The sequence below is a fragment of the Microtus pennsylvanicus genome, chromosome 1 (genome assembly GCF_037038515.1).
Source record: "Microtus pennsylvanicus isolate mMicPen1 chromosome 1, mMicPen1.hap1, whole genome shotgun sequence".
Lineage (NCBI taxonomy): Eukaryota > Metazoa > Chordata > Mammalia > Rodentia > Cricetidae > Microtus > Microtus pennsylvanicus.
In genome coordinates this window covers 3,279,129-3,297,923 of record NC_134579.1, presented here as the reverse complement: position 1 = coordinate 3,297,923, position 18,795 = coordinate 3,279,129, and the positions used below count along the sequence as shown (strand labels likewise).

General features: G+C 42.2%; 1 protein-coding gene across 2 annotated transcripts in view; it reads left to right on the top strand.

Moving 5' to 3' along the window:
• Positions 1-1,139: 1,139 nt before the first annotated feature.
• Nsun3 (NOP2/Sun RNA methyltransferase 3) overlaps positions 1,140-18,795 on the top strand; it is a 45,613-nt gene continuing 27,957 nt past the window's right edge. The window contains exons 1-3 of one of the 2 annotated variants that reach the window (XM_075950742.1): positions 1,140-1,247; positions 2,056-2,165; positions 13,151-13,494. In XM_075950742.1, coding sequence (XP_075806857.1) covers positions 1,236-1,247; positions 2,056-2,165; positions 13,151-13,494 — 466 coding nt within the window. In that variant the 5' untranslated portion in view covers positions 1,140-1,235. Of the gene's footprint in view, positions 1,298-2,055; positions 2,166-13,150; positions 13,495-18,795 lie in introns of both variants that reach the window. The other variant, XM_075950678.1, reaches the window with a different exon arrangement.

The following is an 18,795-nucleotide window of genomic DNA, read 5'->3' as shown; positions in this document are numbered from 1 at the left end:
CAACAGGGTTAAGAGGCCAGCGCCTACCTATTGCATATACCTCCACTGACATTTTGAGCATCCACTGCTATCTCAAAACGATGATGCCTACTTATTGTAAGAGACCAAATCATCTCGGAGAAATTGCAGGTTTGTTACAAAACAAGGAAAATCTAATCGATGGTAATTCCTAGTACAATCAACGTTGTTGCTGCTTGTTGAATGTGCTGGTGTCTTGGTGGATTCTTCGTGGTCCCTGGGTCTCAATTCTTGGTTATACAGGGCAGGGAACCCTGATCGCTCTTTGGGCTGACGAGGGGGACTTAGTTGGAGGAGGGGGAGGGAAATGGGAGGCGGTGGCGGGGAAGAGACAGAAATCTTAAATAAATAAACAAATAAATAAATAAAAACATCAACTTCAAAAAAAATAACAATACATTAATCAAGCACCAATGATATAATAGCTATTATATCAAGTCCATCCACTTACCCTCAATAAGCCTATTTAAAAAACAAAAATGAAAGTGGGAAGCAGAAAAAAAAACATTTATTGAATGTGAATTTGGAAAAGGAACAAAGGAACAAAAAGGAACATTGGGAAAAAGAGCAAAGAGATACACTAAACACTCCCCCATGTTGGTCTTTGGGGTCCTAATGAAACATCCGTGGTCCCTGGGACTAGGGGGCAATCATTATGTGGTTTTAACCTCCTCTTGTTAGAAGATGGTATGACATGTTACAACTGTTGAAAATCTACAAGACAAGTCCCCCTCTCTCCCGTTTCTTTGGGGTCCACTGCTTCAGCAGGCTGATCCACCCAGACACAAATGTCTCCTGCCTGTCAGGCTGGTGATCCTGTCAGCCAGCCTTCAGCGCAGGTCCTCGTCCCTGATCTAACACTCCCCACTGTAAGGCTGCCTTATCTCAGGCGATCCCAAGGGAAAGCACCACTTAACACGTGCCACGCCTCTGGCTATAAAACTGACCGCCTAATAATGATAAAGATCTTCTGTCGACTCCCCGGGAACGGACACGAAGGGTGACTTTGGAAAGGAACACCCCGGCTCTCTGCTTAGGTCTCGCGAGACCTGTGCCTCCGGCGGGATTTGGGCACTGAAAGTACAATCTCACGAGAACGGAAACAGGAACTGTACGGCAGCCCGTGACCTCCTAGCAGAACCCGGAAGTGTGGCGTTCCTCTTTGTTCTTGGGCGAACCCTGCGGAAGATCGGTAGTGTGCGAGCTCAGGCGGGAGCATGCTGACTCGGGTGAGGCCCTCGGGTAGTGTGCGAGCTCAGGCGGGAGCATGCTGACTCGGGTGAGGCGCTCGGGCGCGGTGCCGGGGACTGAAGCTCGGAGAGCCGGGGCGGACCGGGATGGGGAGCTCCTGTCCGCCCGCGCTCCCTGGAACCCGCGCCGGGATGCCGGCGCCTCCAGTTCTGCTGCGAGTTCCAGGAAGTTACGGCGACGTTTATTTCCATAAATAAACTTCATTTTGGAGTAATTTCACGTTCACGGAAACGCAGCCGTGGTGATTTATCTGCACAGTGTTACTTTAATAAAAAACAAAAAACCCCAAAACTTTTATGCCTTCTGAAATTTTCTTAGCATAGATCCACCTTTAACCTGGGCCTTTCATTTGCGTAATTACCACATTGAGAAACGCCATGTTCATAATTAGGTAGACTATCAATAATAAAATTTTGTCACAAGTGAGGTGGAGGTGTTGCTCCCAGGGCAGTAAGTAGTTCTTTAAAAACAGGAAGCCTCTCTCTTGGCCAAGTAGCTATTGGCAGTAGGTGACTGTCTCTGTGAGAGAGTTTTCTTCCCACCCATTTCATTTATGTATTATTTCTAAAACGGACACGAAGTTGGGAGAGAACCGAACACGGGTAGCAGTCTGAGAAGTTGGAGACGTGTGTGGGCACGGTTATTAATACATTGAGTACGTAATGAAATGCTCAACGAATAAATACGGTTGTAAACAAAAAAAAATTAAGGTCATGTTAATGTCAAATTTCAATAAATTTGTTAATATCACAATGTGTCGTTCGCAATTTTCTCTTACCATCATAGCTGAATGCAAAGTCAGACGGGAAGCTCGCAAAACAGCTATGCAGAGTTGTGTTGGACCAGTTTGACAAACAGTATTCCAAAGAACTTGGGGATTCCTGGAGTACAGTAAGGTTAGTGTAATTCATCTCTTGCTGTTTTTGACACAATAGTGGGAGCTTGTGGTATACCTCTTTGATGAGAGCGGCACCATGCAGATAAAATTGTAGTATACACTGGCAGACGGATCTTGAGTTCAAGGCCAGCCTGGGCAATGAGAGCTAGTTCCCGGACAGGCTCCAAAGCTACAGAGAAACCCTGTCTCGAAAAACAAAACAAACAAAATACAGGTGAAGGAATCAACTAGCTGCTCTCTCCTGCTTGAACTGTGGGTGCAGGCCACAAATGGGTTTCAAATCATGGAGAAAGAAAGTGATTGTAAAAATGAGCCCCCTCCTCCGAAGCAATTACTTTCATCTGTAAAAATGAAACTGCACTGCATTTGAAAACGGTGTCATAACAAAAGTCCTAACCTTGAAGAAATTTCACTTTCGGAAATTCAGAAAATAACAAATCCTTAAAGTCAGTGCTCCTTTATCTTAGCTAAAGTCATACTTTATTTGGCAGTCATAGTAACCATTATGTCTGTATTTGGAACATATGGGCACATGGACAAGTCTAAATGTATTTCTTAAAAATAAGCATATAATGCAGAAAAGTCAGCGGTGGGCCGTGTGATGCTATGGTTCAGTTGGTGAGGAGGGAAGGCTGGCGACCAGAAGGGAGACTCCATTGCAGGTTGTCCTCTGAGCTCCGGGCTCACTCATACTCCATGTCCCTGAAGTAAATTCAGTAATTTTTTTAAGAGACAAAAACATTTGTTATCTTGATCAGAATGATAGTGAATGGGATTTTATATGGAGTGCCTGATATGTATATATGATACCCCCTGGAATACAAGAACCTTATACCCCTGTGTAGTTTACATGCAGTCTGTTCGTGGGAGAAGTAAATGGGAGAGGCATGGGAAACATTCCAGAAACATGGAGCAAAAATGGTGTATTTTATTTACTGATGTGTGTAGGTGCCTGTGAAAGCCACTGGTAATTTTGGAATTAACTTGGTAGAAGGAACCAGACAATAAGGGTTGGTTGTCGATTACCCAGTATTGTGTGCAGTAAAGAGAACAATGTGGTATGACTGCAGATAGTCCTCAACTTAGCTCAGACAGTAGCTTCTCAGGATTGTTTTAAATTCTTAGATTAACTTAAGATTTCTTTTTTTCACAGAACAGCTTGAAGCGTATTTCAAGACAGAAATTAGGTCTTATTAATAAAGATAGTAAAATATAAAGTGGGTCAAAGATGATTTTAGGATGGTTAGATATTCAGGAAACTTATAAATATAATTGGAAATGCAACAGCTATTTCAACAATCCTGCATTTCATAGTGATCCTTCTATCAAAAATGCATAGTGATGTATATAGTGAATTCATGAGGTTTTTAGTATGTAAACATTCTCATAGACTACCTAAAGAACCACACTCTCTGCGTGACTATTGTATGCAAACAATATCTACCTGTGTCCTCCTGGGAACAAACTTCAGGTTTGCTTTCAGTGTTTCCTCTGAGGCTATAGCATGCAGCTAAAGTCATTTCTCTGCATTCATTCAGTTGGTTAGTAAGTAGAGGTGGGACTTTTGCCCAGTCTGACTTAGTCGTGATTTCCCACTGCTGACAGTGCTGTCTCCTACTGGGGATATAATTAGCATACTTGGGTGATTGAAAACAAAAAAATATTGCGAGAAGTAGTTTGTCTAGAGACTTTTTAGTAACTTGGCTATTCATACCCTGTAATGAGTTGATTTTCTACTTCGTGTACCCAGAAAGACATATAAATTACTATTTGACCCTGAACAAAATGAGCAGTGAACCTCAAAGCCATTTAATTAGCTGTGCCTTCTGTTCCATCTCCCCTTTTGGTAGGATTTCATGGTAACTTAGGTTTTGCATAAACATGTACTAAATTTGCTGTAGGAAAATGAAAGCTTTCTTAGAAAGGCTGACCATGAAGGCAGCATAGGAAGAGAACTGAATGACATGTTTGTTTGATAACTGTCTGCAAACATAATGTCCTGTAAGGATTTTTCTTTCAGCATTGCCCTACCTCTCTCTCATCTAGAAAGTGATTGATGTTTCTAAGATTTCTGTAGCAATGGGTTTTCATATTTCAGCTTTTTCAGTACTTGCTTCCAGCTTGTTGCTTTCAAGAAAGTCCCGTTCCCAGCAGAGCTTTGTTTAACCTTTTGTCCACGATGATGTCTTCCTACACTCCGCACTTCTTTTTCAGATTCAGTGCATTACCTGCATTTTCCAGCAGGTACTCTTGCCCTCCTGCTCAGCATACTCACATGCATGCTATTGTTCTCTTTAAACCTGTGCTGCTTTCAGGATTGACTTACATTCCTCCTTTGGGGGCCTTACTGTCAGTCTTGTATCCTTACTCCATTAGACCTTTAGGATCTTTGTAATAAAGAAGAAAGGTTACTGGGAAGTACGTCTGGTGTTTTTTCTCAGCTCATCTCTAAGCCCTTGATGTGTCCTACTACTGTCCTGATAGGTGTTGAGATGTGTTTCTGGGGCTTTGTGTCACACCTGCTAGTCTAACCGTGTGATTTACAGAGGGTGTTCTCGACCACAGATAAAGGAACAACATCCCGGGGAGGTTGGTGACTAATTAAACTTCACTATAAGGACTGTCAGTTAGGTCTCCATGGCAGAATCTGCAAAACAGCTAAGTTTCTGTGAGCATCCTTGGTTGGCAGGATTACCCCACACTGCTGCCAGGAAAAGCTAGATTTCTCTGAGCTACTGGAGCCAACAGTGTCCTGTGAGTTGTCTCTTCCCATGATATATTTGAACTTCAGTGCTTTTGCTGTAGTCCCTAATGTTCATGATTGCGAGTACAGCAGTTTTCATTGTGTTCTATGAATTTTTGACTCTGGGTGTGACCTCTGGGATCCCTGAAGTTGTAGGTGCTGTGGAAACTGCATAGTCTTGGGAACTCTTATCTGTATATTCCCAGAGATCACTCCTTCCCATAGAGAAAGAAAAATTGGCTGCCAAGGGCTGTTGCCTCTCCCTAAGACACGTTTTTACTTGGATACACTTGAAGTTCTATCTGTCATAGCTGTTTAGGTAGCCATCCTCGTCTCTCTGGCATGTTGCTGTCTCCATCATCTTTCAACTTCTGAATTTGTTGGTGGCTTGCTTTAGCCTCCACTGTCACGGCAGTGTGACAGGTAGCGCTCTCATCATTTTAGACTGACACCACCAGCCCTCTGAGGTACAGTTATTTCCACTCACCAATAGACATGCAGAGGTCAAATTACTTGAGAAGGCACACATCCCATGTATTTGGAGAGGACTTGTGGATTATTCTTAACCACTCTGTCAAGCTGCTTCTCAGAGCTGCCATGTTCCAGCATGTCACCCCGCCCACAGGTTTGCCTTCACCATGTGCAAAATGATAGGAGCAAAGAGGCTCTTTTGTGCCTTTGGTACTAGATATGATGTCCCCTCTGCCAGGTATACCCTGCCTTCCTTCTACTAATTAGGAGTGTGGGTTCGAAGCTCTCAGCATCTTGTAGCATATCACTTAGAGGAGATTAACTTTCATTGGGCAATGAAAGCAGACAGAGACAGAGACCCAAATTGGAACACCAGACTGAAATCCCAAGGTCCAAATCAGGAGCAGAAAGAGAGAGAGCACGAGCAAGGAACTCAGGACCGCGAGGGGTGCACCCACATACTGAGACATTGGGGATGATCTATTGGGAACTCAACAAGGCCAGCTGGACTGGGTCTGAAAAAGCATGGGATAAAACCGGACTCGCTGAACATAGCAGACAATGAGGATTGCTGAGAAGTCAAGATCAATGACACTGGGTTTTGATCCTACTGCACGTACTGGCTTTGTAGGAGCCTAGGCAGTTTGGATGCTCACCTTACTAAACCTGGAAGGAGGTGGAAGGTCCTTGGACTTCCCACAAGGCAGGGAACCCGGACTGCTCTTCGGGCTGATGAGGGAGGGGGACTTGATTGGGGGAGGGGGAGGGATATGGGAGGCGGTAGAGGGGAGGAGGCAGAAATCTTTAATAAATAAATTAAAAAAAAAAGAAAATCACTGCACACTGTCCTGATCTGTAAGATAAGCAAAATAGTATCTATTCCGTTGTTGTTGTTGTTGTTGTTATTATTATTATTACTGGTTTTTCAAGACAGGGTTTCTCTGTTGCTTTGGAGCCTGTCCTGGAACTAGCTAGCTCTTGTAGACCAGGCTAGTCTCAAACTCACAGAGATCCACCTGCCTCTGCCTCCGGAGTTCTGGGATTAAAGACGTGTGCCTCCACACCCGACTTATTCCATTGTTATTTAAGAGAGGAAATCAATTCTCATAAATATATACACTATTGGTTCTCAATCTTCTGAATGCTGTGACTCCTTAATACAGTTCCTCATCTTGTGGTGATCCCCTCATCTCTAAAGTTATTTCTGTTGCTGTTTCTACTGTTATGAATCATAGTGTGTAAGTATTTGTGTTTTCCAGTGATCTTAGACAACTCCTAGGAAGCATTGCCAGGAAAAGGTGAGAAGCCTTTAGCTCCTTGTTAAAACCACTGGAAAAATAAAGACGAAGGTGAAATGCCTTGGAAACAACTTAAATGTGTTTCCATGTGTCCTGTATTTTCTGAGCCCAGCCTTTAAAGTGATCTAGTGAGCACCCTCTAGTGGACAGTAAGAACATTAGTACTGTGTTCAAGTTCAGTTTTATTTATTGTCTTTTAAAGTCACTTTACATAAGATTTAAACATTCAGAGTTTTATATTGTGACTATATAATAGCATATGGTCAAAGCGTAGTGTTCATTTAGAGCATGAATAAAGAAATCTTAGCAAGACGACAACAATGACTTGGCATGTTGTGTAAGCATAAGAAACGTGAATCAAAGACTTTCGTAGGCATAGACAGTCTTAGCAGTCTCTGAGCCCCTTCAGAAGAGTGCTGTCCCATCAACCTAAACCAGTAATTCCCAACGTGCCTTTCTCTGGTCCTCCTATCAGAAAAAACAAAAACCGCAACAAAGCAGAATTCACATTTATGCTGTATACACTTACAAAGAGAGCCATGCTTTATGCTTTATTTACCCTGACTTCCATACAATCAGGATTTTCTCTCCTCCTCCTCCTCCTCCTCCTCCTCCTCCTCCTCCTCCTCCTCCTCCTCCTCCTTCTTCTTCTTCTTCTTCCTCTTTTTTTAGAAAATTATGTTTTATATTTACTTAGTTTGTTTTATGTGTATGAGTATTTTGCTTGCATGGATGTATATGTGTACCCTGTGAGTGCTTAGTATTTGAGTTCAGATAAGGTTATCAGATTGCTGGAAATGGAATTACAGGTGGTTGGGAGCCACCATGTGGATGCGAGGAACCAAACATGGGTTCTCTATAAGAACAACAAATGCTTAATCTCTGAGCTATTTATCCAGCCTCTATAAAGCATTTCTCTAGGGCATCAAAATCCACATATGCTCAAGTCATGGGATGTCAACATTAGGACCTAGAAAGTAAATGGAAAATTGTTTGACAGCTGAGATGTTTTCCAGGGCCTGATTTCATCAAAACTAAGCAGCTGCAATTGACAGCTCATTAAAATATTTTTGGTGATGGATCAGTAGCATTTTTGGAGACATAATTCAGAAAAATTCAAGGAGGGAAACTTGGCAGGTGTATTTAATTTTATAAAACGTTCCATTTTAACTGACCTAAGTGGGAATCTTTTCTGCTTTATAAAAATCCAAAATAGGCATGAAATTGATCTTGAACCCTGAATCATTCTAGCAAAAAAAAAAGTCACCTATAGATATGTGGAAACAAAAGCTTTATTTGTTGACAGAGCTTCCTGTCCTCCCTGGTTCCGTAATCGTTCAGTCCCATAGAAACACAGAGGTCCACATTAATTATAAACTCGTTGGCCTAGTTGCTCAGGCTTTTCTTATTTAACTAATTCTTACATCTCTTGTCTATGTTACGTGGCTTGGTAACGTATATCAGTGATGCGTTCTCATCTTACTTGCTCTGTGTCTGGGTGACGACTCCAGACAGAACTCTCCTGTGCTTGTTGTGTGTCTGGGTGACGACTCCAGACAGAACTCTCCTGTGCTTGTTGTGTGTCTGGGTGACGACTACAGCAAGAATTCTCCTGTGCTTGTTGTGTGTCTGGGTGACGACTACAGCCAGAATTCTCCTGTGCTTGTTGTGTGTCTGGGTGACGACTACAGCCAGAATTCTCCTGTGCTTGTTGTGTGTCTGGGTGACGACTACAGCCAGAATTCTCCTGTGCTTGTTGTGTGTCTGGGTGACGACTCCAGACAGAATCCTCCTGTGCTTGTTGTGTGTCTGGGTGACGACTCCAGACAGAATCCTCCTGTGCTTGTTGTGTGTCTGGGTGACGACTCCAGACAGAATTCTCCTGTGCTTGTTGTGTGTCTGGGTGACGACTCCAGACAGAACTCCCCTGTGCTTGTTGTGTGTCTGGGTGACGACTCCAGACAGAACTCCCCTGTGCTTGTTGTGTGTCTGGGTGATGACTGCAGACAGAATTCCCCTGTGCTTGTTGTGTGTCTGGGTGATGACTGCAGACAGAATTCCCCTGTGCTTGTTGTGTGTCTGGGTGACGACTCCAGACGGAATTCTCCTGTGCTTGTTGTGTGTCTGGGTGACGACTCCAGACAGAATTCCCCTGTGCTTGTTGTGTGTCTGGGTGACGACTCCAGACAGAACTCTCCTGTGCTTGTTGTGTGTCTGGGTGACGACTCCAGACAGAATTCCCCTGTGCTTGTTGTGTGTCTGGGTGATGACTCCAGACAGAACTCTCCTGTGCTTGTTGTGTGTCTGGGTGACTACTCCAGACAGAATTCTCCTGTGCTTGTTGTGTGTCTGGGTGATGACTCCAGACAGAACTCTCCTGTGCTTGTTGTGTGTCTGGGTGACGACTCCAGACAGAATTCTCCTGTGCTTGTTGTGTGTCTGGGTGACGACTGCAGACAGAATCCTCCTGTGCTTGTTGTGTGTCTGGGTGATGACTGCAGACAGAATTCTCCTGTGCTTGTTGTGTGTCTGGGTGACGACTGCAGACAGAATTCTCCTGTGCTTGTTGTGTGTCTGGGTGACGACTCCAGACAGAATTCTCCTGTGCTTGTTGCCCTGCCTCGACTTTCCCCTGGCTACTGCATTTATGAGAATACAGGTGACAGAGTACACAGACCGCTGTTCCACAGCACTTATGTCAAACAGATTAACTTATGTTTAATAAATATCAAATTTTAAGCAAATTTGTACTCGTTATTGACAATAAAATATAGAAAATACTATTTTTACTTATATTTAATACCACAAGGAAAGCAAACATTATACTACGGGCAAAGTGTGTATGTGAATGGGCATGCCACCAACGTGTGGATAAAATTGTGAGTAAAAATGGATTAAAAGCTGGGCATGGTGGCACATGCCTTTAATCCCAGCACTCATGAGACAGAGGCAGGTGGATCTCTGAGTTTGAGGTAAGCCTGGTCCACATAGTAAGTTTCCAGGACAGGTAGGCAGGCCAGGGCTACACAGAGAAACCCTGTCCCAAAAACAACAACAACAACAAAACCCTAAAAACCTAAAAAAAGAACAAAAAGGATTTGAAACATAAAATATAATGGAAAAAGTTAAAGAAAGGACTAATGTATTTCTACTTATTGAAGAATCATTAATATGAGCTCTAAATGAACAGTGACAGGTGTCAAATCCAATATAGTCATGTTTCACTGGGTATATTTATTTATATTTATGTTTTTGTTTTTGAGACAGGGTCTTGCATATATTAATTATGCATAATAGGTTTCATTATGGCAGTTCCATACATGTACAGATGTACATAATATATTTTGATTATATTCATAACCTCCGTCTATTACCTTCTCTTGTTCCCATTCCACTCATGGTAATATTTTTTTCTTCCCATCTACCCTCACTTCTTTCTTTCTTTCTTTCTTTCTTTCTTTCTTTCTTTCTTTCTTTCTTCCTTCCTTCCTTCCTTTCTTTCTTTCTTTCTTTCTTTCTTTCTTTTTTTTTTTTTTAGCTTTGGAGCCTGTCCTGAAACTAGCTCTTGCAGACCAGGCTGGCCTCAATCTCACAAAGATCCCCCTGCCTCTGCCTCCTAAGTGCTGGAATTAAAGGCATGTGCCACCACTGCCTGGTTCTACTTTCATGTTGTGTGTGTGTGTGTGTGTGTGTGTGTGCAAGTTTCTGAGTGTGTGACCAAATGAAAATCATTAGGGTTATCAGTTGGGGCATGGGTTACAATTTGGAGAAGCTTGGGCAGCATACCAGTGGCTCCAGCAATGAAGAAAATGTTTCTCTCTCTCTCTCTATCCATTAGCTGTGTATAAGTCTTCATGAGTCTCTTCCCCTTTCATAACAAGTCGCTGACTTGTCCAATCTTGAGTAGATCTGTTGCATGGAACTACTCTGCTGTGAGTCCAAGAATGCAACAGCCATCTCATGCCAGGAAGTCAGCAATCCACACCTATACCCATCTTTCTCTTTTTTCTGCTTCTTCCAAAATGTTCCTTGAGCCATGGGTAAGACTGTGATACAAATGTGTCATTCACAGCCTGAAATTCAGCAGTCATTTATTGTTAGTACTCTGGCCAGGAATCAACATTCACTGTTGACCACTGAAAAGACTAAGCGCTGACCAAAGCTGGTAACAGCACTACTCTGTGTTCTGGGTGGGGCAGATAGATCCGTGGGTAAAAGTGCTTGCTAAGCAGGCCTGACCTTAGCTCAAATCCACTGAGTGCTACAGCACACACCTATAATCTCAGTAGTCCTAGAGCAAGACAGGAGGTGGAGGAAGAATTGCCTGAAAGCCGGAGGGCTGGTTAGCCTGAGCTACTAGGTGCAGCAGCAGTAACAAGGGAGACATTGTCTCAGGTAAGGTGGGAGGTGGGTGAGTGCTGACCCCAAGAAGTTGTCCACACTGGCACTGAGGTGTGTACGCACCTGCACTTTTGCTTGTACATGCATGCCCACACAGTAAGCGAGTAAAATGAAACAAAAATAGCAGGCCCTATCCTGCTGATTCAGTAACTCCAGACAGGATCCAGAGTCAAAGTAAGTAAACTAGATGCACTGCCCATAGTAAGCAAGAGGCAATGAAAGGAAAAAGCAGTCCACAATTCGTGTGTAATTGAAATTCACTTGGCAGGCATGTGTCACAGGTGTTACATTTCAATCCAGCCGTTTCTCACATAAGCAACTTGAGAGGGAGTAGTAGCTGGAATTTACTTAATTGACCATGGTTAATGAGGCTTCCAAACAACTCAGCCAGAAAGGTCAGCTAGGAAATAAATTAAGTGTTTCCTGCTGCATTGTCTGTTGGTTGATGGGAGCTTGGGATTGTTGGAAGACCTAATGGTGGATGGAATACAGATCTAGGAAGGTCCAGCTTCTGACAGGAGCCTATATTATCTGTCCTTGGAGGTTTTCACATCCTTGGCTCTGCATCATCTGAACCCTGTGTCACTTGATTAATTCTATTACTGAAGAGTTGACCAAAGTTGGCTTTGCAAATCCTTTATTCTTGTTGGAGAGAGCTTAGTGCTTATTCCTTCAAATATGTTATTTTTATGATATTACTTTTCCCTGGGTCACTCCCTGACTTTAAATTTTGTAACTAAAGAAAACCTTTTGTGCAAATACTGACAGATTAAAAACTATTTTTTCTGGATTTTATTTTATTTAAAAAGTATTGTTTTAATTTATGTGCGTGAGTGTGATCCTGCACGTGTGTATCTCACCATGTGTGTTCAGGAGCCTGCACGGCTAGATAGGGGCATTGTATCCCCAAGAATGGAGCTAGAGACAGTTGTGAGTTTCTATGTGGGTGTTGAGAATTGAATGTGGATCTTCTCCAAGACTGGTAGGCAGTTGTAACCACTACTAAGCCATCTCTCTATGCCCAACAAAATTGCTCTGTGGCAGATGCAAAGTTATTTGTTTGGTGCATGCATTGAGTATGTGGTTGCTCGTGCCTGTGTGAGTGTATCTGAGCACATGCATGCAAAGATCAGAGCAGAACTTCGCGTGTCTCCGTCTATTGCATTTTGCTCTAAAGCCTTCAATAGAGTCTGCCACTGAACTCAAAGCTTGCCCTTGACTGGTAGGGAGCTCAATGTCTGACCTCTCAATGTTGGGGTTACAGGCAGACAACGCCAAGTTATAGCACAGGTTACAGCCTTGCCTGACTTTGTACCTAGCTGCAAGTATCCTCAGTTTGTAAAGGAAGTTCTCTTACCCTCTGCTTTCTTCCCAATCTTTTTTCCATTCTAAATACATTAATCAAAATTAATATTAAAACAAACAGAGTGTGTCACTTACTTACTTAATTAATTAAATTATATTTTTAAGTAAAGTCAGGGTGGCCACATCATGACCTTATGAGGCAAAAGGAAAAGCTGGGAAGACCCATCCTGGATTAGGGTTTTGGGTTGCTAGGCCAGTAGCTATGGAAATGATGGAAAGTGGTGGGTTTATTTTGCTCATGCATTGAGAAGTGTTAGTTCATGATGGGTGAGGAGGGCAAAGTGGAAAAAGCCATTCACAGGGCCTGGATATACAGGTAAGGGAATAGGAGGGGCTGAGGCAAAATTTACCTTCCCAGGCCCCACCCCAGTGATTCGTACCTCCCAAACAAGCCTCACATCCAACTTTTCATCATCCCCAATTGTGGCTTAATGTAGAAATCCAGCAGGGATTAATCTCTTGATTAGCTAAGAGCCTCATGAACTAATCACCTCATAGACACATACGGAACAGTGCATCACTAAATATAGTTGCTTTTTTTCTAGCTCTGTAACACTGGCAGTCCAGATATACCATTACAGATCCTGTGTGAAAAATCACAAGCAGATGGAGTGTAATCCTAGGACCACATTCACCCTATTAATCGTATAAGACCTCACTAGTTCGTGATACTGACACTCATTTATTGCTTTTTTTCTGCCGTAGGGATGTTCTAGTATCTCCATCACTGTGGCAATATGCAGTCCTCTTCAACCGATTCAATTATCCCTTTGAGCTTGAAAAGGACTTACATTTGAGGGGCTATCACACAATCCTTCCTGGGTCCTTACCATATTATCCTAAATCAATGAAGTGTTACCTCAGCCGATCTCCAGATCGAATGCCTTCAGAGAGACATAAGACTGGAAGCTTGAAGAAGTACTACCTCCTCAACGCTGCCTCTCTTCTCCCAGTACTGGCTCTGGAACTGAGTGACGGGGAGACCGTTCTGGACTTGTGTGCTGCTCCTGGAGGCAAATCAGTAGCCCTGCTGCAGTGTGCTTCCCCAGGTACTGTCTGTCCTCGCCACACCCACAGTTGTCACATCTGCAGGTTTCAGACACTTTGGAAATCGATGAAGAGAAATGTGAGCACCGGTATGCAGAGTTAAGGAGTCCGAATGCGAGTTCGGACACCATGAGTAAGAACGGAAAACATGGTTGAGGAATACTGGGGGTGGCATTCAGATTGCCTCTCAGACTAAGGAAGTACTCTGCCACTGAGTTCCTTACACTTGAGTGGTTGCCTGGATGCCATTGTCAGAGCTCTTTGTCAAACACACAAAACTCCACTTAAAACCACTTTGTTGTGTTATTTCTTGGACCATATGGTTCTAAACAAGTTCTATTTAGTAGATGGGTACTATGTAACACATAAAATACTTCAATTTTTTGAATATTCTCATTTAAAAAAGTAGTAAGAGATAAAATTAATTTGACATTTTTTTGGAGTACCAAGGTTATGACCCTTGAGCACATAATCACAATGAAAGTATTTGAAGAAGTATTCTACACTCTCATTGTTCTTCAAGGTCTTTGAAATTAGTTGTTTTACTATTAGAACACAGGTCAATTTCTCATAACCACATATGGCGAGAGAAGATAGTATTAAACAGTGGAGTAAGTTCTTTTATAGTGATTTTGTTATTGTTGCTGATATTGGTGTTAAGTCCAGGGGCTGGGGGTCTGTCTCAGTCAGTATAGTATTTACCATGTAAACATAAGGACCTAATAAACTTGGATTCACAGTACAATGTTGAAAAGAAAATGCTGTGCATGTTTGCCTGCACGTGTATTCTTGGCACTGACAGGACCCAGGAAGGTCTCTGTGGTGGAGAGCTATGGACAAAGACAGATACCCAAAGTCAACCTCTGTCCCCTCTACATGCTTGCTTAGCCACACGTGTGCTCACACATAAACATGAGTACACACATGCACACATAAAACAAACCTATTTCATTATAAATTACTTTCTTAATAATGCTAGTGATCATTTTGCTAAAACTTTTAAAACCCTAATTCATGTTTCTCTGAATGTTAGTGATTACTAGATGTGGCATAGTTCAGTTCCAGTTCAATTTGGTTGTATTTTATGATCTTAGGTTTACTTACTGTTCACACTGATTAAAAAAAAAAAAAAAAAACGGAAATACTGGTTACATTGGTTGCTTAAATTCCTTCCGAGTTATGGTTGCAAGCTACCAGGGGCAGCAGGCATTATATTAATGATTGCCTAGGTGAGCATTCTTTAAAGTGTTCTCAGCTTTTCTAAAGTAAGTTTCCAGCCCAATCACTCGCTTGCTTAGTTGTTAACACATCACTCTTTCAACAAAGAAGTCACTGTTGTTGGTTTTTTTTTTCAGATTTATTTTGCATGTGTGTGTGGGGGGGGGGCGCAAAAATACACACACACACACACACACACACACACACACGAACCCAAAGCAGTAAGAAAGGAGCTTTGGATAGCCTGGAACTGGAGATGGAGGCAGCTGTGCCTCCAGATGTGCGCACCCAAACTCTTGTCCTCTAAAAGAGCAGCAAGAACTCTGACCAGCTGAGCCTGTTCTCTAGCCTCTTAGTGTTTTAAACTCTACTTCTTTACTGGAGGTTTCAAAACTCTAGCATATTCCCTTCAGATTATGTATGAGTAAGAAGCTGGCTATTATTTATAAGGATGGTGAGTGGCCATGTGGAAGGAGATGCCTGTAGGAAGTGGATGATCTAAACAGCAATTTCTTCAGATCCTCCAAGCTTGCCTGTCTCTTAGAAAGGTATTGTTTTCCCCCAGGACATGCATCTTCTAGCATGTAGACTGCTAATTTATTTCTTCCTTTGGAAGCATTTTCAAAATGTGAAGCCAGTTGTACTTGACTGTGGGTACAGATATATTAATATTTAAAAGAAAAAAAAGTACACTGTATGTTTTAGATTTCTGATAAAACGCTGCACCTGAAGCTTTATGTGTTTGGTATAAGAAATAAAAGTAAATAGTAAGGCTACATTATTATTTTTATAATTTGACTGTGCTTTTGTGAATTCATTTATTATAAGGAGTATTTGTTTTACACCCACTCTTTCTATGTTACTTGATGATGTTCTTAGTTGACTCTTACAAGCTTATTAATTTTAGGTATAGAATATGTAATAGTGTAGGAGATGGGAGAGAAATACCTGAGTCTAGTTCCATTTTAACAAGCTGCATTTTAATTTTAAGCCACCTCATTCATAGGTTAGAGATATTTTACACATTTGTAGTGATGAAGATAATTGGCTCGGAAACCCAAAGGTTATAAACTGATCACTTTAGGACTTTGAAGACAGGGCAAGTCTTCCTCAAGAACAGTGAACTACCACTAGTTTCCCAAATGAAGCAGCTTTTCATCAAATAGACTAATGATAATGGTTCCCTCCAAGGCGCTGATGTCTTCTTGGTGATATTGAAAACCCAAATTAAGTTAGCCACACTATTCAAATGTGCAATGCAGAAGCAACGCTAGCCAGTGCTTCCATAAGCAAAACTTAAAATGAAGGCCATACTAAATGTGCGATTTATGCACTGAATTTTTTTACCTTGGACATTATTTTAGGCAACGAGGCTGTGGCTTTGGATGACAGAAGGGTTTCGTGTAATTAAAGCATTAGTCTGCTTGTCTGTCCGTTGATCCAGAAAGATGTGGTATTTCTTTCACCTGTACCACAGTGATGGCCTGGCTTTTTAAAAGTATTACTGTTGTCATTAGCACAGGTTTTGCAGTGTGCTGATTTTTACTGAAGAAAGAGCAAACACCTATGATCCTAAACAGTAAAATTTGAACTGTTCACAAGGGATGATGTAGCTTAATGCGGTGATATGGTCAAGCTTCTCCACAAGGACAGGAGTCCTTCTAGAGGGAAATTTTTCTTGCGGTCAGTGGTAAGGTTTAGACATCTGGTTAACCTTTGCTGGCAGAAAATACTAGAATGAACCCTTTGTTTAGTTGTATTTGCCCTTTTAGCTACTCCCTCATATCTGCTGGAATTTTTTCACATTTCTATCCTTTTTAGTATTGTCTCCAGCAGTATATTTCCAAATACTCTGATTTCAAGGCAACTGGAATGTTGTTGTCATTGTTTGATCTGTTCTGCTATTTCTGCCTTCTGTTGCATTTAAATATTTGATATTTCTAAAAGTTGCTTTAATCTGTCATTTCTCTTGAGTTTTCTGAAGCTTACTAAGTTTCCCTAAAAGTGCTACTTTTAGCTCTTTCCATTAGCCAGGGATGGTTTGTTTTATGGTCAGTTTCTTATCTTATTTTATCCATTAGACCTGGTCATGATTCTGTGAATTCTGATGCTTGACTTATGACATAGGCTGTGTATAAACATTAGCTACTTCTCCCAGTCCTTATAATCTAGCTATGTTTGTGCCTACTCTTTCAGAGTTCTAAGTGGTTTGTGTGAGTCTGTGGAACTTTCTGGTATTTCAGCACTAGATGGCACCCTGAGTCCAGGTTTATCACAGTTCCACTGTTGGGTTTTTTGTTGTTGTTGTAGCTGCTGGTTCAGCTCCCTGATTCCCCAAACCATATTTTGTCACGTGTATTCAGTAGGTATGTAATTTAGAATGAACTAGAGGAGTGCTTAAATGTAGTGGTTTGCCATTACAAACCTTACTCCAAAGTTGGGATAGCCTTCGCTGCAGTCACTGGCCTATGGACAGGCAATAGAGCTATATCTATTTCTGTGCCACACTTTAATTGGTGGATTAATGTATACTCCCTTATATTTCCTTAAATAAATATCAACAATACCTAGCTATTTATCTGTCTACCTACCTACCTACCTACTTACCTACCTATACATGTTCCTACACATGTACTCTTGCAGGGGCACGCTTATAGAGGTCACCTTATGACTTGCAGTAGTCAGTTATCTCCTCCCCTCCTGTGTTCCTGGGGATCAACTTTCAGGAATTAAAGGTCTCCTTTCTCTGTGCTCTATGGCTCAAACTCGGGTTGTCAGGTTTAGTGGCAGATCCTTTACTCACTGACCGTCTCAGTACCCTAGTAAGGGAAGAAATGGAATTGGCAGTTCCATGGTTAAAAACACTGTGCACATAGTATATTGGCTACTAAGATCATCGTAGCAGAGGGACACTAAGACCTACATTGCTGTATACTATCTGTTCCTTGGTGGATTTGTGTCTATTCATGGTCCAGAGCACTTATATCCAACCATAAGAGATGCTGGCTAGATTACAAGTTCAGTTGATGGTGGCATTCAGACAGTTTAGGAGCTCTGTCCATGGACATTAGCCTGAGGACTGGGATTGCTAAGATCTGCCTGGTGTTAGTTGTACTAGCCTGGCACTGGGTCCTTTATCATCAGTTTATCACAGTAGTAACAACCTCAAATGAATGTGTATTGTATTAAGGAAAAGAAATCATAATCCTGGCCTTGGAGTAGATTTACCAAGAGCGAGCCCAGGTTTGAATTGCTTACTTCTCTCTCCCTGTGTCTTCCATCATCTCTTCTATCTGTAATCTGTTATATAAATTGAATCTGTGCTTGGCTGACTGCTGTCTTATCTTGTCTGTCCTTGTGTCTGTGTCCATGGCTATATCCCTAAGAAGAAACTTAGCTCTGAATTTATTAGAACAGCATATAAAACATCCCATGGGAAGGAATGAAGGATATAGAATTCTTTAACAGGATTTTACAAGGGATGAAACGTTCCTGACTCTAGCTGACTCCAACTAACTCAGATAACAAACAATGCTATGAGCACCATAGCAAACACACCTATCAACCTATATCCACAACACTTCCAATACTTGGAGTCTCGTTTCTCACTCTGCTTCCCAGGGTTGGTGGAGGAGTGGCGGCAGCACCTGCCTGCCTAAGGAGAGCCCACAGTCACAGTCTGCAATAGCCCGGTGTAAGAGCTGTAAGATTAGTAGGCACAGGGTTCCACTGTGGCAGGTTATGCTACTGGGTTTCACGTCAAAGTCTGGACTTGATTCCTTTCCCCTCCCCCAAGTAAGAGGAGCCTCTCATCCCTCTGCCTAGAACTAGAAGGGTATGGACAAGGACACCTCTTTCATTCTTCACTGCAGCTCTTCTTATTCTGTGCTGAGATTAGACACTGCCTCTTACCTGACTCCCTGTGCCCTTAAACCATTGTCTCTGTGGGGAGGCCACCGTTTCTTCAGCCACCATCTTGTTCTGAGTTTCTGTCCCATTTAATCATAACAACCATTGCGCAGGTATGATCCCCATCTTACCAATCACCACAAGGTAACAAAGGCTGTCACAGAGTTAAATAACTG